Source organism: Trachemys scripta, chromosome 14, assembly GCF_013100865.1.
Source record: "Trachemys scripta elegans isolate TJP31775 chromosome 14, CAS_Tse_1.0, whole genome shotgun sequence".
NCBI classification, from domain to species: domain Eukaryota; kingdom Metazoa; phylum Chordata; order Testudines; family Emydidae; genus Trachemys; species Trachemys scripta.
In genome coordinates, this window is record NC_048311.1 from 22505508 (window position 1) to 22529285 (window position 23778).

Sequence of the window (23778 nt, forward strand, 5' to 3'; positions counted from 1 at the left end):
CAGGTAAAAGAGAGCATCTAATAAGCTGGGTTCCAACTAAATGCAACTTTTTCCCTTGCATTTCTAGGCCCTGATGTCTCTGTTTGTTCTGGCCTCCAAAGATGGGTGGGTGGACATCATGTATGATGGCCTTGATGCTGTAGGAGTTGACCAGCAGGTATGTTTTCTAGATGAACGCCTAGTAGAGAGAAGCCGCCGAAGTGGCTATGGTTTGGTTTTCATTTTGCAAAACGTTGTTCGTCTTGCAAAAGTGAAACATTGGGGGGTGGTTTGGATCTGGGTTCCATTTTATCCAAACCAAGGCGCGGGCATGACAGAGGTCAAATGAAAGGTTCCAACTGGGACCCATCTCTACTAGTTATACACTGCAACAAAACCATGCTATGACATAAGTGTCAATAGCTCATTGTACCCACTTATGGTACTTGAAGAAATGTCCAGCGTAGCTGTAAAATGGGGAACCCTACCTATCTGAGAGGGGTTTTGTGAGCCTGAAGAGTCTTTGAGCGCCTCTGGAGAAAGCTGCTACTTTGTCTATGTACAAATTCCTATTATTGCTGGCCTGGGAGAGTTGCAAAGGATTCTGTTGCCTCACTCTTTGGCACATCAGACCATTTATGCCTCTTCAGTATTCAAGTGACTTTGGGTGCCCAATTCGTGACACCTCAAAGGAGCCTGATTGTGCTGAGCACCTGCTGTCTGAAAGTCACCTTTAAGGTGTCTTAAGTTGAGCACCCAACATCTCTAGCTGCTTTTGAGAAAGCAGGCCTTGCTGTTCTGCTCCGTCTACTTCTTCAGGGTATGTCTACACTGCACTGTGGCTGGAAGCAAGCCTCCCAGCCTACATAGACAGACTTGTGCTAGTGGGGCTTAAGCTAGTGCGCTAAAAATAGCCATGTGGCTGTCGCAGTTCAGGCCCATCCAACCCCTAGGCTTGAGACCCCAAACTGCAGCTGGCCCTGCAACTTCCACATTGCTCTCTTTAACATCCCAGCTCGAGCCTGACTAGCAAGAATCTGTCTACTCTCAGTTTGCTCCATACTCTGCCTGTTGTAATTCAACTGGCATCTATCTCCCTCCAACCTGTAGCCAGTTATGAACTATAACCCTTGGATGCTCCTCTACTTCATCTCCTTCCTGCTGATTGTGGCCTTCTTCGTCCTCAACATGTTCGTGGGGGTCGTGGTGGAGAATTTCCACAAGTGTCGGCAGCACCAGGAGGAGGAAGAAGCCAAGAGACGGGAGGAGAAGAGACTTCGCCGGCTGGAGAAAAAGAGAAGGAGTAAGGAGAAACAGATGGCTGGTCGGTAGTCTTTCCACATCTTTCTGAGTCCTGCTTGACCTTTGACACAATCCCCTAACCCCTGCCTAGCATCTGATGATCATTCTCCTCCAAAAAAAAGCATGTCCAAGCTATGAAATTTGCATGAAGGAAACAGCGCCATGTTAGGCTGAGCAGGAAGCCATGGCTGCATGATTTGCAATGACCTTTTCATACAAGGTTATTTAAAACCCAAAAACCCGAACCTGGAGCTTCGTGGATAGCACAACTCAGTGTTACACAAATAGTGACAACTGCAAAGATCAACAGTGTCAGACTAGGCCATAAATCTTCCAAGTCTCGAGCACTGTTGCTGATAACTGGATTCACTATTTGGTTTATTACAGCCTTGTAATGCCACAGCAACATTACCTGTCTAATTTATCAGGCAGGTTAATTTGTTGGCAAAGTAGCTCTAGGGCTATTCAAGGATGTAATAAAATAATGAAGCCATCTTATTCTAGAAATGCTTTTTAAAAACACCCTATAGATACATATCAATGAGTTTGCTTGAGAAATACAGATTGAAAAAGAATTCAGTAAGACAAATTAACCAGATGAACTGTCATTGATGTGAGATAAATTGAACGATAAAGCTTGACACAAACTTGTGGCCCTCTTAGAATAACGTAGCTTTAAAAATTCTGTAACGTAGCGTAATGAAAAGATGCTAGACCTACGCACTCTGTCAAAAGTCTAAAAACCTGACCTTTTTCTTTTTACTTCAGTTTTGGTTTGGTTGAAAAAGCAGGAAATAACATTCAGGTCAGAGGTCAAAGGCCAGAGGTACTCTTCTCCATCTTGCATGCTTTCTGTTCTGGTTGCATTTTTTCAAATGCCCATCTCTTCATGGTATCTCTCTTGTTACCCTCTCCCGTTCGGTCTCCTTACTACTTGTCTCCACTCCTTTCACATTTCATTTTCTATCTTGGACGGACGTCACTGATGTTTAAGAGTCTGTCTCCGATCAGGAGCTTGTGCTAGGAATCTGAAAGCTGGTAATGTTAAATCTGAAAGGTTTATAAAAATTGCGATGAGCTTAGTTATACTGCTGCAGCACAAATATCACTAAGGCTCCCATTCAGAAAACACTTAAGCCCATGCTTAAGCCCATCCCTTTGCAGCATGGCTCTTAAGCATGTGCTTCGCTTGAAGCATGTGCTTAAATCCCATTGATTTCTATGGTATTTAAGCACAATGCATATATGTCGTCCCAAATAGGGTGCTTTTCCGAATCAGGGCTTAAGGCCCTGATCCTGCAGTGAAAATGGCATGGCCAGAGCTCTGTAGCTGCACAGCACCCAATTGCCTGCACTGCAGGATCTGGGCCTAAAGAAGGAATATTCTAATATCCTGGGTACATTATAGCATCTCCAGATTCCTGCTCAGAACTGCGGCTCAATCAAAGAAGAGACTGTGCCCCAGTTCCTTTCTGGGTGTTACAATGAGCCCAGTGAACTTTGGGAGATGTAACCAGTACTGTGTGGCTCTTCACCCAGTGTGGACACAATTAATAAAGCTCCTAGTTAAGGATCTTATCTGTCAGTCTCAATTAAATGGGATACAGCTGATATATCAAAGGATTTTTTCCCTCCAAACAATAAATATGTATCGAAAGCGCTTCAGGGTAGTCTGAATTCCCAGACACAATTGCTGAGTGACCCTTGCTTCCTTAGACCATACAGTTACATGCTGGATGCCAATGTCCCTTTTGTATGGTTTGGTTTTGGAAAGAAAACATTCTAAATGTCATTAGAATAAATATACAGAGATATTATGAATGACCTTATTTATAATGCTAGAAGAAAAAAAGATGAATCAGACGTAAGGCTGGTCTGGGAAAGAATCACAAAGCATCCTTGGAGATGTGGCTATTTGCATTCAGTTCTGTAAAATGTCTAATTAAAGAGGTAATACTCAGATCGTCTACTGAGGAACAGAAGACTGCTGAGTGCTAAACCTCCTTAAAAAAAAGAAAGACATGAAGCCTTCCAAAGCTTTAGAACAAAGCTTTTCTCAGTTAACATTCAATGAAAATGTTGGTTTTGACTGGAAAGATCCAGTTTTGCTCTCAATGACAAGTAGGTGTCATTGCTTTGCTTTGCCATCTGTAGTTGTAACTGGCATGCCATTTCGGGATAAGGGGCTTGCTTCTACCCTCAGATCCACGATAGCAAAACTGGGGTTTCCTTTATGTCAAAGTTGGCTTTGTCGCTGATTTTTTTTTGTTGTAGCTAATAGTAGGAATGAGTTTAACTGACTGCAGGGTCGTTTTTTTAAATGCTAGTCTGTTCCCATAAGAAGACAGAGTGCTGCATCTGAAAAAGAGAAACATATGGGCATACCAATACAGAGCGTACATGACAGATGTAGAACCTAGCTGTGTAGTATGCAGGATTGCAAGCAGCAAATTTAGCTATTCCTCTGCTAATGTGAAATTCATCCTCTGCTAAAGCTTTTGCATAAGTCCTCCTCAAACCAAGTGGTATGTAGGTCTTATGCTGGGGTGAATTGGCCCTACATTTTTAAGGGGGGAAAGTTCTGTCAGTTAACCTGCGGCAACCTCATTGAGTCCATTGGGGTCGCACTGGCGTAAGTGGGGGGAGCATCTGGCCCTTAGTTTTACCCCACTGTATCAGAAGGGGCAGGGATAGCAGATTCCACTCACCAAAAAGATATCTAGGAGAGAACATTATTCGAACTCTTCGTGCTACAGCCATTACAGACCTGGCTAGTTGACGGGAGAACTGTACAAACTGTTGAAGGGGAATGAAACTCTTGCCGCGCGTCCTGCCAGATGATTAATGTCGTTTCATTCTTTTAGATCTAATGCTGGATGATGTAATAATGGAGAGCTCAGCCAGTGCAGTGCAAGGTACTGGGAAATCTTAACGTCTCGTCTCACTTGAATGGCAGTGCTGTGTAACTAACGGCTGGCCAATGCTGCTGTGAGGCATCCCACTAAACTGTGTGTGTGGTGGAAGTCTTGTTTGCTTACTTCATGGCACAGGCGTACCATCTTTAACTGGCAGGTCTGCAGACCTGACTCAGGCCAGGCACTTGCAAATCTTAATTTACACCTTTTATGGGGGGGGGGGAGGGAGGCGGGGGTTCTGTTTGTTTTTTTTAATCATTTTTCCGGTTTTCATCCAAACATTGTCAGACTTTTTGTTTTTGAGAATAGTGACTGGATTTTGAAATGGGTCCTGTGTTGTTCACACTCACTTTCTAACCGTAAACCCTTAGGAGTTTCTGAACATTCTGCAGCGGTATCCCTGGAAGCCAAATGACCCAGCTAAAGTAGGGTATTTTTCCAGAACTAGCTTGTTGCATTGCTAGTATTCCAGGAAGAGAAAACCGGCTAACCTCAGAGTGAAACCCAGCCCCTGTGCATAAGGCTAGTGCATAGCCCTACAGCGGAAGTGGGACGTAGGCCCCATGCTGGCAGTTTGCACAGGGGTAGATTTCATCCTCCATGCTGTCAAACTTACAGCCACAGGAAGTCCCCAGGTTATTGGGTCCAGCTCGACCAGGGACAGGTAGAGAAGATAACAGCCTTGGGTGGATCACAAGGTCCTTCATACCAGCTGAGAGCTCTGTGCAGATACCTTGAGCACCTTGGGGAGATGTACGTGTGCCATATATGGACAAATTCTCTGTTGTGGATCTCAAGGACCTTCCCCCATCTGGCAGAGCACAGCTGTATGAACTAAGTTGTAGGGAGGTCACTCACTGAATTCTGGGCTTTAGCTACGGGGCCCCATTGAATGGCCTTAATTCTGTGCCAATGGGATCCTGAGTCAATGGAAGGTTAGCCATTAACCCCTGAGGAGCTGGGGAAGGAAATGTGAGGTTAGCACTTTTATTCTCACTGCAATTTCCCTACTAGAGCTAGTGGAAACTTTTAAAATTTTAATGATTTTTTGTTTTACCAAAATTTCAGAATTCAAGGGGAAAAAAATGTTTTCTTGATTTCTAACCAGTTCGATTCACACCACAGCCCTGTCTGCAGAAAGAATGTTTAAGTTTCATTAGTATCTACAAGCCGTAGTACATCAGATCTTGTAACTCAGGTGAAACAAACTTCAGAGTCCTGGAGAAGACGGGGGAGCTCTGATTAGAATTGCTAAGAATCTAATCTCACCCTCTCCTGTCTACTTAACTCACTTCTCCCCCTTTCATTCATTCCTCACCAGAAGGTGCTTCAGGCTGCAGATCTTTCCTCTGTTTTTTTTAAGAAGCAGCAGCTTTGATCTCAGCAGTAGTTCTTTTTTTAAATCATGAATTGTTAAGAATTTTAGTCTGAATAATTAAAGATTTGTTAATATTGAAATAAATCCATAAGTGCATTCAAGGAAAATTACATGTCCAAAAACCATTCCAGTGAAAGGGCAACCCAGTTTGAGACAATGAGTCCTGGTCCTGCTGTTCTCAGTCAGGCAAAACTCGCATGGAAAATCAATGTTGCTCATTCATTGGTGAGAAATAACTCAGGCAAAAGGAAGATCCTGATCTTCTTAGAATGAAAATGCCCCAACATGCTTTAATGAATCTGAATCTCCTCACCATTGCCACTCCTTGTGTTTTAATATCCTTGCCTTCATCCTCTCTGTTATTGCTAGGAGTCCAATCCTCCACCCCTTAATCAGACATCAGTGCCTGGGGAAGGATTGAAGGAGCAGGCCCTAGGTTTTTTTGTTTGTTTGTTTTTAATTTGGTTGTGAGCATCTTCACCACATAAGACCTCTTCCGGTCGCCAAGAGCTTCATCTAGCATTTTGTTTGTTTTGTTTTGTTTGAATGCTTTGATCTCATTCCAAAACTGGCCATTATCCAATGCAGACTCAGAAAGAAACGTATAGTTTACCTTTAAAAGTGTGTGATTGTCAGATCTGTGCTTTTGTATTTCCTTCGTTGTCTTTTACTGGAACCAGTATTATTGAATGTGCTGTGCTGCTCTTCAGTCATCAAAGTGAAAGAATAGAAAGTCCTCTTTCTGATTTGTTGTGTGATGCTAAGGAATTAATATTGATGTTGTACTAGTCAAACCTTCTGTAGCATGATGAGAAATCCTAAGCTGAGGACCCAGAACTTCCATATGTCTTTGTATTTTACAAAGGGCTTCCTTTATCTTTATGTGACGATGAGATGGAGTACTGTGTGTCTGTGCTGTTTACTGGTGTTTAGTGGAGATTACTGTTATTATTTTGGATCTATATCCTATCACAGCTGGAAACTTCTCAGTGGGAATAATTTATCATTTTCCATTTTGCTTTAAAAATGCTACTCAATGTTATAAAAGCCGAATAAAACAATGTGTTTACATGTAAAAGTTCCTTCAGTGCAAAACATTTTAAAGCTAATTCTGTCAGTACAGTTTGTAAATCCAGCTGCTTAATGTGTTCAAAGTTCACCGTTTTCCTGTTTACATCCCCAAAGTAAATACAGACCTTTACAAAGAAATGCATTCCTTAGTGGAACTATGCCACCCTGGTGAATTCCAGCTTCCACTGGTTGTGCAGTTCAGCACAGTTCTACTCTGAAAAGTGACTATGGAAAAATGGCAACTTCCTACTCTCCAGGGATGAATTCAGAGTCCAACCTGGTCTCTTGCTGCGCTTTATTCCGCTATCCCTACCAAGTGAGCACAGCTAGTAGAAAGGGAGTTGGATTCTCTTTTGGCTCCTGCATCCTCAATAATATTGTTTGCTGAATTCCAACCACACAGTCTTAATTATTGGTGATATGCAAGCCAGAAATAACGGAGCTTGACTGTCAGTTACGATACTAGCAGTTAGGAAAATCACTTTTATTCATACACGGTGCAAGTGAGTCACTGATCGTATGAATCACTGAATTATGGAATCGCTTTCCAGAAGGAAGCCACACTTTAATAGTTACTTGTTACAAGAATGGTTTGATTAATATCCAAGATTATAGAATCATAGAATATCAGAGTTGGAAGGGACCTCAAGAGGTCATCTAGTCCAACCCCCTGCTCAAAGCAGGGAACCGACACCCATTAGGGTGGACCGACACCCATTGGGCTCCTTGGTTCCACTTCCTGGCACTTGTTAAGGCAATCCTTTGTAATAACGACCCCACTGCATGGCGCATATAATCATCATAGGACCCCTATTTAGGAAGCTGCCTGGATGAGGGCACTGGAAATGACCCACTAAAACCAAGTGCCCACAATGTTGGGCAGCTGTGACAATGGACTCAGCTGCCCATCAGGCTAGAGCATCATTTCCCAGGAGTAGTAGAGAAATGAGACTTATGAGTAGATTGTCCAACCTTCATTGCGTTAGTTGAGCTTTCCAGTTTAATTGTATCTAAATATTAGTGTTCATTCCTTCTCCTGTCCCACTCTTCACCCAGCCACAGCAAAGCAGTTTGATTTAGAACCTGTTTATCTGCCAGATTTGTCGTGGGCTTTTGCTGTATCTCGCATCCTCTTGCAGTCTTATTCTGCCTTTTTTTTTTTTCTTTTCCTTTAATTCTCTGTGTGTCAGGAAGTGAGCTAACCTTTCCAGTAATAACCTAGACTAATCTGGAGCTCTTGTTGTTCTTGACACAGTGTATTGTAACAGTACGGTAATGTGGTCTTGTGTTAGTTGTGAGCTTCACCACCTGGAGCTTAACAGATGTCTGTATTTCCCAAGATGTTGGTATTGTTTAGATTTTTTTTCTGCAATAAATATGAATACTGCTGTTTGATAGGGGGCACGGAATTTACACCTGGAGAGTGCCAATCTGTGTAAGCCATCTTAAATACGGCTTCTTTATATCATCAGCAAGAAGAGCAACTGCTCTGTTCAAAAAGTTCCCTGCCTACCTAGATACAGTAGCTATTAATTTGTAGCCCACAGGCAGCACGGTATTTTTGTTTGTGGTTCATTTCAAGGTAATATCTGTGTTCCGCTAATATGCATGACCAGCATGTTGAGAAAGGGAAAACGAGTGGTGGTATGATTTATAAACAGGGTTGAGAAAACCCCTATTAATAAAGTTACTGGCAGGGGCTAAGTATCAGAGGGGTAGCCGTGTTAGTCTGTAAAAAGCAACAGAGGGTCCTGTGGCACCTTTAAGACTAACAGAAGTATTGGGAGCATAAGCTTTCGTGGGTAAGAACCTCACTTCTTCAGATGCAAGGGGCTAAAATATTTACAGCCTGTAAATTAGTAGTGTTGCAGATGTGTCAGTGATACTGACTTTCAAATTCAATCAGGAAAAGCATTTGACTTTGAAAAGTCCAGGGCCATGTTCACTGAAAGGTAAAAAAACAGTTAATGTTTTGGGGAAGGTTTGGCAACCCTGTTTATAAGGCCATGCTGTTACTAGTCCAGGTGCAGGATCTCTGCACAGGTAACATTTTACAACCTCTCTGTAAATCCCTGCTATATTCGAGGAGCTGCAGTGCTCTTCTGTGGGATTTGGAATTACCTGCCAATCAAAGCTAAAACATTTGAATTCCAGTATAATTATTCATATGTAAATCCACTGCAAGAAGAGGCAGAAATGTTGACATTTTCTTTTTTGAATGTGAATTATACAGAAACCTAAGAGAAATCAGTGATCAAATTATGATGGTGTTTCTTTTTGAAATTATAACCTGGTTCATAACTGGGCCCTATTGCTAACTTAATTGTATTCAAACATTTTAGTTAATTTCTTACTCATAATTTAGCATAATGCGATCAAGATATCGTGGCTTTATGGAGATTTATGCAGATTTTGAGATCCCTGACAAAAAGTCGGGTGAGTCAGCAAGCCACCAGTTTTGGCTTTTGTTAAGTGCTCAATAGATTCAGCATTAAAATTTATTTTATAGACCTTTTCATTGCTGTTATGCTTTTGCACTCCAGTACAGATCACCTTCAGCGTATTGCACATCCAAAAGTGAATATTAATACTGCCTTTTATTTTATGACACTTGAGCAGAATGTTGGGAGTTCCAAACCCTTCCCATATAAGCTGCTAAATGGCTTGTCTCTGGTTCTTAAGCGTTAAGGGAAAAGTCTGTCTCAGTGAAAAAACAAAAATTCTGTGATTTTCGGGAACTCGTGTCGTGAAGCAATGGGCATACAGTGAGGTTAAACCTATGGCTTTGGTTGCAGAATCATTGGCCATCTACACACCAAATTATATCCCCAGCAAAACTTAAAATTCGTTTTCCCTCTGGGTAACTGATACCTATACTTCATGGCTTCATTATGCCCAAATTTCTATTTGGAATAATGTATCAAACCCCACATTTGTTCAGCAGTGCTAAATCTCGAGCCATGTAATTCTCTCGGCTCAATAATTTTTATAACCAGTTGATCATCTAATTATGAGGATAATATTATACACTGACATATTCAAGACAGTCCTTTCCACTTCAATCTGCATTATAATGCCTCCTTGAAAATTGTGCTGAATTATATACTCAGCCTTGGCATTTACTCATTAGAGATTAGGTGAGTAAATTAGTTTATCTCCTGAAACATTCAGGGTCTGAAGAGCATGTGTCATCCCCAATGCAACTGAGCATGGAAGTCTAACAGTGAAATCTACAATTCCGTAATTGTGTATAAATGGAGGATTATTTTTCTAGACATTAAGGTCGACTGATCAGTTTTCCACAGTATTTATTCAATGTTTTTCAGAGCTCTGACCGCCGAAGTGTCAAATTTTGTCTAACCCCATAGTTCACTGATAAGGAGATGAGATGAGTTTTTTGCCGTCTCTTCAAATAAGACCAATAAAGGAAGGGCCTGTGTTCTCGAAGCCATTGTCAATACCGAGCTTGTGCAGTATCTGATTGTTGAACATGCTCTTCAGCTTCTGTTTTTGTCTATTTATTCTTTTTGTTTCCCCATTAAGTTAAAAAAGTAGGGCTTTTTAATTTCTGTACAATGAAACAGTTCCTGGAGCCCACAATAGTCCCAGTTGTACTCACCTCATCTCTAATACTAAAAGGCTGAGTATTGTGCATGTTACATTAAAGATGTTTAAATGGATCCATGTTGTTGGTAGCCATGCTACATATTAAGGCTGGTAACATACCACCCAGGGAAAAAAAACCAAAGCCTTATTGTGATCAATGTGGAAAGCCTCAATTTTGGAGTTTGCAAAGGGAAGGTGAACTTATGTTTAAGAGACACAGAGTAATGAGCTGATCTGCCTCTCCACTCTTCCCGCCCCCCGTTTCAGAAGCACAGTGTAAACCCTACTATTCCGATTACTCTCGCTTCCGGCTCCTGATCCACCAGATGTGCACGAGCCATTACCTGGATTTGTTCATCACTGGAGTGATCGGTCTCAATGTGATCACCATGGCCATGGAGCACTACCAGCAGCCGAAGGTACCGGGAGACAAGGAAGCTGGTGATAGCCAGTGATGGAATGGGGGAAAGAAATGTTCTCAGCTTTCACTGAACACTAGAGATGGGCAGAACGAGGGCCGGTTTAGTTTTACAAAACTTCATCTGTTGGGTGATGGTTTTGCATGATCAGCATTGGTGCCTTAGCCAGTGAGGCAATGTGGTTGGAGCAGAGGAGTGGGAGTTGGAAGTTCTGACCTCTGTTCCGTTTTGCTGCTTGACCCCTTAACTAGTCACTTAGGGTAGGTCTATACAACCGTCCGGTGGTGTGACTGCAACACATGTAGGCGTAGAGCAAAGCTAGCTCAAGTAACAAACAGCAGTAAAGCTGTGGCGGCATGGGCCAGATGCTTGAGTGTGTGCCCAGGGTCCCAGGAGGGTGCCTCTAACCCATGCTACCCTGCTATTGTGACTTGATCTGAGGAAGTAACTTTTCTCTGTACCTCAGCTTCCCCATCTCTTACCCTTTATAAATACTCTAAGAACGTTTAAAAAAAAAAACCTACCATAGTGGTAAAAGTTGGGATGAACATTCCTCTAGCCAGTTGGCAGCGATTTATTTTTTCTTGAAATCTTCTCCTTGACTAAGTGTTTCTATGGTAACGGTTAGTAAGAAGACTGTAAAGTTTCTGGGTCAATTCCTGAACTCTTTACCCGTGCAAATCTCCCACTGCTCATGTCTACACTAGAAGAGGTGTATTTGAACATACATGTTATAACTACAACCACCTTGCCTGTACTAGGATTTTAACAGCTTAGCTAATACTTAATAAAAATGCACCTTTCCAAATGGAGACATGGCCAATGGGAGATTTGCCTCAGTGCCTACCCAGGACATTCAGCAAGCAGATACATGTAGGGCCTGATTTTCAAAGGTTCTGAATACCATTGCCTTCAGTTGGAGTTATGGCTACCCTGCATTTCTGAAAATCAGACTCTTAATCTATTAAGCGTGTCAGGCTCCTGTATCTTGGGCCTGTTCCGATGATAATAAGAACAACCTGTACTGGGAAGACGACTGCCTTGTGCCGAAGAATGAGATGGAAATGGCCGCTGCTGCTGTATAAATTGTAATTCTTTTTATTAGCTCCTTTCAAAATGAATAAATGCAAATCATAATAAGGGTGAAATGTTCTTTGAGGCTAGACAGGACCTGCATGTCTAATGTAAATAACAAGTAAAGGGAAAAAAAGACAGACCCTCCCCCCCCCCCCCAACCCATCATAAGCTAGCCAAAAAGTAAAAGGGCACAAGCCCAATTTCTTTTTCCTTTCCAGGTCACCTTTAAATACACTGGGAAGCACATTGCGTGATTCAGTCACTTTCTGATTAAATCAGTCATTAACTAAGAAGCTTGTATTAGAATTACTCTAGGGCCTGTGCTTATTAAAGTCATTCCACAGCGACATTTTTACTTGTATTATAAAAACATTCATCATATTTTTCCCTTAAGGAAAGTAAAATTCTTTATCTAAGACCCCACTGTCCTAAGTGTACATAATAATGTTAGAATGAGAATAGTCAGACGGAGGCGAATAGGATTACTTCTCTGATTAAAGTCATGCATGTGCTTATGTACTTTGCTGAATCAGAACCCAGGTGACTAAATCCAATCTGGAGTCTGATTATTATCCTGGAGATGTTTAAACAGATAAATGTTCTTAAGAGCTTTATATCCAACATAGTATTTCACCGGGGTGGTGAACGGGATTGGTAATGGGATATGGATGGGAAGGGACTTTTGTCATCAGGGCACTGGTCAAAATCCAGTAGAATCATAGACTATAATCATAGAATATCAGGGCTGGAAGGGACCTCAGGAGGTCATCTAGTCCAAGCCCCTGCTCAAAGCAGGACCAGTACATATCGCTGCTGAAGAATGGCCACTTTACAAGCTGTGCTGCCGTAAGGATAGAGGCATAAGCAGTTTGAACAACTATTGATCAAATTCTGCTTTGGCTAATTACGTTCTACCGGTGCAGTTTTGGCTGGGCAGAGTTAAACTCTTCTGCAGTGTTGCAGTGAGCTGTTTAATAGCTGCGGCTTTCTTCCCCAGATATGGCTGCATTTCAGTGACAGGAAAATTGATTTCTCTTGATCGATATTTGGAGTAAATTGTGCCATGAAGCCACAGTCTGCAGTCAGGGGGTTAGTACTGAGATGCATGAGAAGCTCTTGGTAGATGTGGTGCCTCCTGGGGAGCGCAGCTGCTGCCTTTGGAGCAGGTGCACTCTCCGTCACCACGGAGCTGGCTCTGCTTCACATGAGAGCCTGGGACCAGCAATGGTGCTGGACTTGGACAATCCTTGTTGACCAGTTAGACTGGGGAGGATTGCACTCATGGGACCCACAGCACCATAGAATCACAGGACAGTGGAAGTATGGCATTGCTCAGCCTCAGTACAGGGGCAGAATGTGGGAGAAAGGGTCTTGCTCTTTCCCCATCACCCCTTTCCTGCCTAGCGATGGCTCACAATCATGGTATTAGCTTGCAGAACGTCTGATGATCCTTTAAAAGCAACTGCCATGACCCACATGGCCTTACTTACCCCTTGGAAACACATCCAATTCTATTATCACCTCTTGAATTACTTAGCAATAAACCCTGGGATGCCATTACCTCACTTGCAGCTTTCTCACTGAACTTTACGACACAACCTTTCACACCCCAGCTAGGGATCTGTGTAATATCACCCTCTCCCACATCACCTCCCAATGGCCCATACCCAGCTATTACTGTCACACCTTTCAGCAATGAGAAATATGATGCACATTGCTTACAAAGGAAATCTGCCCTCTTTTACCAATATGACCTTTGGAATAATACCACTTCTACCATTAGCTAGCGATCGACTGTGTAATAGGTGCCCTGCTGGCAGTGATGACTATCATTAGCAGCAAGGTGGTGACACAAGCAAAGGGGAAAGAACTAGGGAATTCAATATTGTCTGATGCTTTATCTATCTCTCATGCCTTGCCGTGAGCTCAAGGTGAGGCACTAGCCTTATGACTAATTTCCTGTTGCTTGTGCCAAGATTTGTACAAACCTTGGGCCAGACTGTGGCTCACACATTGGTGCACGAGGGCAGGTATGGTGCAAAGTGCCTTCCCCTTGCCTTGAAGGTGCAGAGTGCTAGCACACAAGGCCTTTGCACCACTTAGGCCCAGGAATGCAGCCATTCCTTGGTGAATCACTCTCATCTAAATGTTTTGCAGACTATAGACCTCAATGCTCCCAGCGTTGAGCAGTCTCAAGAGGGACTTGAAGAGTGCATAGGCTTTGTGCAGGCCCTCTGCACAGGGGTGAATGGTGCGGGCTGGGCACGGGCTGTGCACAATTGCAGTCTCTGCACTCTCCTAAACGCAGGGACTTCTCCTTACTACTTCCTCCTGGGACTGAAGTGAGCAGGGAGGAAGAGGGGCCATAACCCTGATCCCCACTCCTTCGTCAGTCATCATTTATTTCTTATTAGATACAAATTCTGGTGAAAACAGGATAGCAGCAAAACTGTCCAGCCAAGTCAGCCACTAACCTCAACTTTGTATCCATGTTCCAGGTTCTTGATGAGGCACTGAAGATTTGCAATTACATCTTCACTGTCATCTTTGTCTTGGAATCTGTTTTCAAGCTGATTGCCTTTGGGTTTCGCCGGTTCTTTCAAGACAGGTAACAAAGATTAAATCCTGCAAGTCTGTGACAGTAGTAAGGGCTCAATAGACAATGGGCCAAATTCAAGGGTGATGCAAATCAGGGAAAGATACTTGCGCCTGATGTGTAACGTACGTCACTAGTGAATTTGGCCTTGAGACTTCCTTGGGAGCTGCATAGGGTCTAAATCTAACCCTGTGTTCTTGTTATATCATGAAATGAATTCTCACCTTACCAGACAGCTGGCAAGTCTGATCTTTCTTCCCATTGTGGACTGGATAGAGTTGTCCTGGTGAGATCAACAGACCAGGAGGAACTGCAGACATTGGCCTCTGTTGGCTTAGGATGAGCTGTAACTGAGTTAAGATATTTATACATTTAATATTGGCCCCCCTCAAACCTCTGACCTCGCATTTTTCATCTTCCTCAAGTCGAAGAACAGGAGCATTGGATTCATGCCAGACTTCATCCCTAGAGAAAATCATTCCTCCCCAACTTCTAGCTAGTTTGACATCACTGTTGTGCTCATCCTTTCTATCTGTCTAGCTCAAGTCTTTCTAGAGTGCCTTTCATTATGGTATAATCTTGGTATGTTACCTTCTGCCCAATGTGACTGTGTTACAGTGATTGATTGGACATTGGACCATAGCCTGCAGTTCTTACTTGGACAAAACTCATATTGAGTTCAGTGAGAGTCTTGCCAGACAAAAGGCTGAATAAAGGCCGCAGGATTTGGCCTAATGTCTGCATCATCGGGTGTAAGCCCACTCGTGGTTTTATATTTTCTTTAGAGTTGGCTGATTCCATAATCTAAAAATAACGGGTTTTTTGCAATTCCCCTCAAAAAAGTTTCAAAAGTTTGTGTCTGTGAGCGTTAGCACCACTGAAATGACTGGAATTTGTTTAAAACAAACCAGCGCTCACTGCAAATACATTAGTAGATGTGATTTTGTGTTGTCTTCAGATGGAACCAATTAGACCTGGCAATAGTGCTGCTGTCTATCATGGGTATCACTTTGGAAGAGATTGAGGTGAATGCATCGTTGCCCATTAACCCCACCATTATCCGGATAATGAGGGTGCTCAGGATTGCTCGAGGTAAGACAAGAGTCAATGTGAAAATCGTTTTTATTTGAGGTGCAGTGAGCAGTTCTGCCCATGAGATGACTGGGAAACAACTGCATGTCACGTGCTCATCTTAGTGCACTTTGTTCTGGCATCCACAAACCGTAAGCAAATAAGAGAACAAAAGAAGGGGAAACATCCCAGAAGAGCCAAGGAGCTGAGCCAACTGGCCATGCATTTCTTAAGAGCACTTGCAGATCTAGATCTTCTTAGAAAAGAGAATCCACTGTGAACTTCATTGGTGGGTGAACCTGGAAAAGCAAACTTTGGCATGCTCAAGAAATCAAGCATGTCTCAAAGATCTGGAAACTAGATAGGGGTTTCAGGGCGCAACACAGCATAAGCTAAAGAGTTAGCAATTGATTTAAAAAAAAAACCCAAGATGGTGAATAAATTTCATTTCCCTTGCCACATGACCTCGTGGTATTGTGTGAGACAACATGTCTACTTTGCTTTGTATCCAGATGTACCCTAGCGATGATGATGATAATACCTACTGCATTTGTGAGGCTTACTTAGTTAGGGTCTAATTTTCAGAAGAGCAGAACACCTGGAGCCCCAGCTGATGTCAGTGTAAGCTGCAAGTGCTTTGGAAATCAGGCTCCAAATGTTTGTAAAGTGCTTTGAGAGCTTCATTATTGTCACGCCGTGGTGGTGGTGGTATTATTTATTCTAATTGGAACAAAGAGAGAATGGAAATAGATGAAATGTAGCTGAAGCCAGAAAGGAAGTCTCAGAAGAAAGGGAAATGTCTGTCACATTAGGTACATTTCAAAAGGAAAAGCACATGCAGTTTCCACTGAGAAACTCAATCTTACAGATAAGAGCATGCAAATCAATGCCTACGTAAATCAAACATGAAGGCAGGCAGCCGCAGAACTCGGAAGGTAGTTAGTCCAAACCAAGAGGAAGAAAAAAGAGATCCAGGGATGGTAACTTAGGGAAGGTTATTTGCAGGGTTGTATATTTAGTACTGGATTCAAGACCCAAGTAGGAGAAAACCCTAACGAGCCAAATTTCATCCCTGGTATAAGCCCCACTGAAGTCAATAGGGGTGAATTTGGCTTCCTAATTGTTTAGCTGTAAGCAGAATTCTAAAGGAATGTACATCTGGTAATATCTTGACCTTTCTAAACCTGTTTACTTCCCTCAGCAGAAGAGACTGTCAGGAGAAAAGGTCATTCTTACATTCCTAGCATTGTGTCAACATTGCCCAATTCAGAGAAAGCGAGAGAATGGTGATTCTTTCCTGAAGCCTCAAGACACACGATGCTGCTATTCACAGGATTCTAACGGCATCTGGACAACCCAGAGCTCTATAACAAGGCCTTGAACTTTAGTTGCTAATGGAGAGCACGTGACATGATTTCATGCTTGAGGGATCTTCCTCTCTCTAAAATCTGTGTCTTCACACTAATGCTGCAGCAGTAATATTATGAACCTATCATTTTCTGCAGTGTTAAAGTTACTGAAGATGGCTGTAGGGATGAGAGCCCTGCTGGACACAGTCATGCAAGCACTGCCTCAGGTAATTCATTGCCTTCGCAGAAAAAAATCTCATCAGGACCAGAGCTAAATTCTTATTGCAGAAGGGTGCTCATGGACCGTCTCCCTTATTTTTGTCTTCACTGTCATTAGAAAATTGCGTTTACCATTAGAAGCTCAGTCTCAGATCATATCCAGGTCATATCTCCCCTCAGGCAGTTTAAGTTTTGTATGAAAGAATACAGGGAGAAGCAGGTGTGGAAAAAAAATCAACTAATGTTGTCCCCCCCTCCATTTCTTTTTCTCTTTCCAGGTGGGGAATCTCGGTCTTCTCTTCATGTTGTTGTTTTTCATATTTGCAGCTCTTGGAGTGGAGCTATTTGGCGACCTTGGTAAGTTCTCTACAGACATAGCGTTGCCGGAAGCAGAAGGAAATAGTTGTATAGAGGGGCAATGTGAAAGAGCTCATGTCTAAACGAGATTCTTCTGGTTGATCACACAGAATGCGATGACACTCACCACTGTGAGGGGCTAGGGCGGCACGCCACTTTTAGAAACTTTGGGATGGCCTTTTTAACTCTCTTCCGGGTCTCAACAGGAGACAATTGGAATGGGATAATGAAGGTAAGAGATCCCCGGAGAATGAATATTGACAGTAATTTCTAATCTTACAGGCTGTCTGTCACTGTTTCAAACCAATAACAGCACTCAAGCTATGACAGCCCCTGGACTTGTTGATTCGGGGCCTGGGCATTTTCTCAAAGCAATTCTTTTTCCTCTTGCCTGACAGCGCCTGGGTTTGCTGGCCTTCAGATGCATTGTAAGTTCCCAGGCTTTTCCTGAGGTGGTGGCTTGAGGACAGGGAGTTTTCTATGGAGTGACATTAGTTCAATTGAGTAGCTTGTTTTGTATAGGGAACTAGAGTCTCCGGTAGGCTCATTATTATACACTGGAGCAAATAACACAATTGTGCAAGTGATGAGGTCTGGGTCAGTTAGGATAGTTGCACTTTAACCTTGCAAAATGGCCTTTCAGAATGGAGACTCTAGGATAAGCCAGTCCTCTGGGAGTATAAAGGAGCAGACAGGTGCCGCCTGTTGGAATGCACTGAGAATAGTTAGTGTTGTCTTTGAGCCTGTGTTCAAGGCAGTATTCCCCTCCAATGTCACCTTGCAAACCTGACCCCAATGACTGAGGTTTTGCTGGGGGATCGTTTGCCCTTCTAGACAGATCTGAAAATCTTCCATGAAACTAGTCTGATCATCTGTGTGTGCTCAATAGACAGTTAATCCATTTGGGCCTTATGCTGGAGCACTGAGTGATCGATGACCGGACCAGGGCCTCTACGGTTAACTGGAGCTTCCTCAGCTTCTATAATCATTTTCCCCCTATCACCAGGACACGTTGCGTGACTGCGACCCGGAGTCCACCTGTTACAACACAGTCATCTCGCCCATGTACTTTGTCTCCTTTGTGTTGACGGCCCAGTTTGTCCTGGTGAACGTGGTGATTGCAGTGCTCATGAAGCACCTGGAAGAGAGCAACAAGGAAGCCAAAGAGGAAGCAGAGCTGGAAGCGGAGCTGGAGATGGAAATGAAAACTATCACCCCAGGCCCAATCCCAGCCTCGGACCTCTTTGCATGGACAGGCGGTAATGGTGGAGAAAGACCTGAGAGCCCCAGAGGATGTGCCAATCCCATGCAATTCAAGGTGGATTCTCAGCTCTCATTATTTTATCCTATGGTGAGAATCTCAGGTGGAGGGTGAAGAGCAGGTTGGCCTGCATATTTGCTAAGGGAGGATATGCACGAATTCCAATGAAGGACTGAGTGTACAGTGCATTGGGGAGTTGTATTCCTCACTATCTGTTGACTGAATTGCTGCATGTTTTGATAATCTATGCTACAACGTAGAGATCCTGAACCAGTCTTCGCACCAGATTGTCACTTCTGTTCAGGTGCAAAGAGCTCTGTGTCTGTTCTAGTGATGGGCCCAAGCCACAAAGTTCAGATCTGGCTCCAAATTTGGGGGGATGTTCTAATCCAGGGTTTTGGCTGGGGGGGGGGATACATTTTGCTGCATTTTTTTCTTTTAAATGCTAAATAGTTTATATAAAATATAAATGTTAAGTTTAATATTTACCCCCATTCTGAACCAGTGCTCTCAGGGAAACGATTACTTTAATAATAGGCGAATCCACTGAGGGCTTGATCCTACTCCCATTGAAGTCAATGGCACAGTTCCTATTGACTTTAATGGTGCAGGCTCTGGGCCATAGCTCTGTAGCACTGTTTATATTTGTGAGCTATAAACGAGTTCCGCTAGTCTCTCAAAAACAGTTTCTGAAGGAGGACTGGGTTAGTGAGGAGATCCAGACGTCTCCATATTTAGTTAGTGGGGCCGTGAAGTACAATTATACAAACACAAGAATGGTCCAGTCTCTAGTCAGATGCCCAGATAGCTGCAAGATCTGGAACTGTGTTTAATTTTTACACCCACCTATTTAGCTCTTTTTACGTATAAAATAGAAAATCTTGAGTTTCACATGAGTGAATTAAAAGACGTCTATTTGCCCTGTTTACTAGGCAAACGAATGAGTATTCTTATGTGATCTTTAGGAATGAAGACAGAGTAAACTCTAAACTCACGTTCAGTTCCTAAGCTGTTGGAAAATGTCTCTTGCTATTAAAAAATCACTGAGGTATGAGATGGATCCCAGAGCTGTCCTGACAGCACAAGGCAACGTGATTCAGGGTAATGAGGGAGACCTCCTTGGTAAATTACATCGTACTGCTCCTTCACCATCCCCATAGACAGACACATCCACACCCTCTGAGCACATAATGCACACCGCAGCTTTTGTGCTTGGGGAGCGATGGGTTGATTGTGCCCTGCTTGGGTAAAACTGGCCAATACAGTAGCTAGTCTCAGAACCTAACGTTCTCTCTCAAGCAGAGAGTTGCAATCCTGCCCTGCTGCTGTGTGGTGAGCAAGTGTATAGACCATGTCCTTTCCTCCACACTAAAGCGTCCCTGCAGCAGACGGCAAGATTTTCTCCTTTATCTTTTCAATCTGTTTGGTTCAGTCTGTTCTAGGATTATCCTACATTGATCTTATTCTGCATCCTTTATATATATATGGGGGGGGAGGTAGAGAGGAGAGAGAGAGATTGATTAATTGATTGATTGAAGATAGTATGGCCAAACAGTCATCTTCAGCGAAGTCACAGATCAGTGTGCTGACCAAACAAGTAGGTGGAGAAGCGAAACAATCAGAATTATACCATCAGCTGTTTGAGAAGCTTTAGAAATTTCATTTGGCCTGTCTTCTCTTTGGAGTGGCTATGGAGGAGGGTTTATTCCACCCTCTTGTATATTTTCCAGACTCTGTTCATTGCTCTTTCCACCAAAACAGATGCCTTGAAAACCTCAGGACGGTTTTATTCTGAAATAACTGTGATGATTTTCTTTCCTTCCCATCAAAATCTCCACAACGAATCTGGTGTTTGAATACACGATGGTAGAGGAATACAGTTCTCCGAATGCACTCCTGCAAGGTCATGTGGTCAGCATGCGCCTTTGCCTGCATATTCCCTAGAATATTTGTATTGCGTGCCATCTGACTGTAACGAAGGTCCTCATTTCATTGTACATATTGGCTGTTCCCTGCATAAAAGGGACAGCTTTTAACTGACCCCCGTACTGTTTGTGAAAATTAGATGTTATCATATACAATATTTCTGCTGTATGCACAAAGGTGAACATTTTTAAAGGTGGGAGCTTGAAGTTAGGAACCTAAACCCATATTTACCTAATCCAACCCATGTAAATTAGTGGCCTGATATTCACTTGTGCTGAGCATTCACAACCTCCATCGGAGAATGCTTGGCACCTCCAACAGCCAGGCCGCTTTCTTTCTGTGGTGCCCAGGCCTGGATTTAGGTACCTAACGCTAGACTCCCATGTTTGAAAACATTGCCGTTAAGTGTTTCATAGACGTCTTACAGCAATAGTTTCCTTTAGAAGTTCCCAGTAACAAGCAATTGGATTCTGTTACAATGGCCCTGCCAGACTCCTGCAACTCAGAATAACTAGTTATGGTCGTTCAGGATGAGAGTAATGTCTGAAGTTGGGCCCAAGCCGGAAATGTCCCACCGTTCCCCGGGGCATCTGGCTTCGGTCCTGTCTTTAGTGATGTCTGAGAAAGCTTCTGACTGTGAAATTACTGCACTGTTCTCTTTCCTCCTCTATCTCATCCTTTTCCTTCCTGATCATTTCTATTACTGCTAATCTCTCTCTGAAAACTATGGTTTTCTTCTTTCTGTTTTCCCCTGTCCTTTTACTCTCTCTCTCTCTCACTCACTCTCTCTCTCTCTCTCTCTGGCTTGCCTTATCCTTCTGCATGCTATACGGCACCCCTCCCAGGAAAGACACTTGTTTGATACCATATCACTGCTGATCCAGGAATCTCTGGAAGGAGAGTTGAAGCTGATGGACAACCTGTCAGGCTCTGTGTGCCATCATTATGCCCTTCCAGCTCCTGAATATTACAACTCTGAGAAACAGGTTAATATTCCTAATTTCCTGCACAGTCTCTGTCCAAGTCAATTTGACTGAGACCTGTATTGAAAAGATAAAGTTGGGGGTGGGGTTTAATCTAAAATAGCCACAGGGATTTTGAACCCCAAGTCATCAGGGCTGTTTTATGGGAGGGCAAGTTAATTTATCTTTGTTTAAGATATTATATATTCATGCTAGAGCAAGTGTGCAGCATTTAATCTCCCCTCTTTAATGTACTAAATCCAAAGCTAAATTTCTCTATACATGAGTGGCCTTAGGATGATGAACAAATGTGGCCCAGATCCTGAGATTGGATTCATGCATTGCAACTGTACAGGTGCAGGGATCCAACCGTGCAGACTGGATTGTAGGATGGGAGCTCATGGACCAGATCCTTGGGTGGTGTGAAATGGCATCTCTCCATTCTGCAGCAAAGCCCGTTTACACTAGCTGAGGATCCAGCCCCATACGTCTCTCTAAATAGGCCTCTTGCAAGTGGATCCTGATCTCCAATCTGAACCCAATTAGGGGAAGCAAGACAGTACTTTAGCAAGTGCTTACATCCCAAAGAAGTCAGTGAAGCTTGGGTATGTGCTTAAAGTTAAAAAGGTACTTAAGTGCTGTCTTCAATAGGAGTGGACTTAAGCATGTGTGTAAATGCTTTCCTGAACTGGGGCCTTAACCTGTTAAAATAATGCCACTCAATTAATTTTTTTAAAATTAATCTAGTTGAAATAAAATTCCTGCTTTCTCCTATCCATTATTCCTTAGAGCACACACTTTTCATATGACATAGGCTAATTCAAATACCCTTCTTTTTTATTGTTTTCATTTTGACTGAGAGAAATCCAATAGTGCTGTAATTTTTTGCTAAAAACATCTGATCTTTAATTTATCAGATAAAAGTATCTGAAGATTTCTTATTAAATTATTAGTATATTTATTTACCAGCTCATTGAGCACTATAAATTATTCAACTTTTCTTTTCATTTGGCAGGGAGAACAAATTTGGATACAATGAGAACTATACTTTTATAGGTTTCACAATGTTGGGATAACTTTTTACCCTCTAGTTGTTAATTATCACTTTCATTATGCCGGGGATTATTAACCAACAGACAGAGGTCTCCCTTAAAAACTGTGATGGAAGAGACAAGCTAGCTTATTACCTTTTCTGGTTCCTCAGTCCTGGGGACTGCTGAGAGTTTGTATGGCTGTCAACATAACTTAGAGCAGCTTCGGGGCTGCTCTAAACTATCCCAACTAATAATGGCCCCCAAAGGTCCATTACACCAGCCAGGAATTACCTGCATCCAAACATACTGGCCACATCCCCTTTTTCCTCATCGTACCCTTAGGCTGTGGAGGAGGGCCCATAGAGGCTGGCATAGAGTTGGTAATATCAGTCCTATGCCAACTAGGAATCCATCTGCCATGCTGCGGGAGTTCTCAACTGCCCTATTAGGGCATCTCTCTGGCTCCTTTGTGCTGCCTCAGTGGCAGCTGGGTTTTAATGGACTCAGGTGTGCAGGAGCTGCAAGTGCCTCTCATCTACGTTTCTTGGTTCCATGCACAACCAGAGACAGAAGCTCTGGGATACAGTGACTGATGCTAGAACAGCTCTGACACTGGCAGTTCATGATATTCCTGACTCCAAAGGACACACTGGAAATCCCACCAGAAAGCCTGTCCAGTAAGATTGCTAGCCAGCCCTGTGTCACCGATCCAGAGGGTGAGAGAGTTTGGATAGAGTTCAAAAGAACAATCAGTCTCATGATTATCTGAACCAAACCTCTGACCCGTATGAAGTTCACCCATCACTAGATTTAATTAGCTCCAGGTGAACTAGTATGACACCATTTCCAAAAGCAGGCGTGTGGGAGAAACCAACTCTTTGCTAGGTTGGATATGGCAGGCTCCGGTCTCCACAGCTTCTCTTGAAAGACGCATTGCTGTGGAAACAGACTGTTTAAGATAAAAGTGCTAATCCTTTGAATTAAGAAAGGAAATGCTGACGTACTGGGAGCCCTAGAGGCAGCACTGTGGATCTATGTCTTGATGTAGAAGCTGTAATTGTGCATGAATCCGTTTTATATAAGGCCTATAAAACACTCCCTTCACTAACCACACGCCCATAGAGAAGTACATGAAAATCGGTCAGACATATATCAGGTTTGAGAGAGAGTGCTTGGAAAGTCAAGCCTACATCTGGCTTTGAGGCTGCTGCCAGCAGTGACTCTGCTTTGTTAGGAGAAGACTGCCCTTTCTTTTG

The 23778-nt window shown here is 43.0% G+C and overlaps 1 protein-coding gene across 16 annotated transcripts in view; it reads left to right on the forward strand.

The window, feature by feature from the left end:
- LOC117887252 (canalicular multispecific organic anion transporter 2-like) overlaps positions 1-23778 on the forward strand; it is a 255099-nt gene that overhangs the window by 114207 nt on the left and 117114 nt on the right. For 7 of the 16 annotated variants that reach the window (XM_034789635.1, XM_034789620.1, XM_034789629.1 and 4 more), the window contains 11 exons: positions 68-157; positions 1090-1303; positions 4146-4196; positions 10519-10670; positions 14246-14355; positions 15302-15435; positions 16920-16990; positions 17261-17339; positions 17450-17571; positions 18346-18690; positions 21372-21512. In XM_034789635.1, the coding sequence (XP_034645526.1) occupies positions 68-157; positions 1090-1303; positions 4146-4196; positions 10519-10670; positions 14246-14355; positions 15302-15435; positions 16920-16990; positions 17261-17339; positions 17450-17571; positions 18346-18690; positions 21372-21512 (1509 nt within the window). The remainder of the gene's footprint in view (positions 1-67; positions 158-1089; positions 1304-4145; positions 4197-10518; positions 10671-14245; positions 14356-15301; positions 15436-16919; positions 16991-17260; positions 17340-17449; positions 17572-18345; positions 18691-21371; positions 21513-23778) is intronic. The other 9 variants (XM_034789626.1, XM_034789639.1, XM_034789628.1 and 6 more) reach the window with 6 other exon arrangements.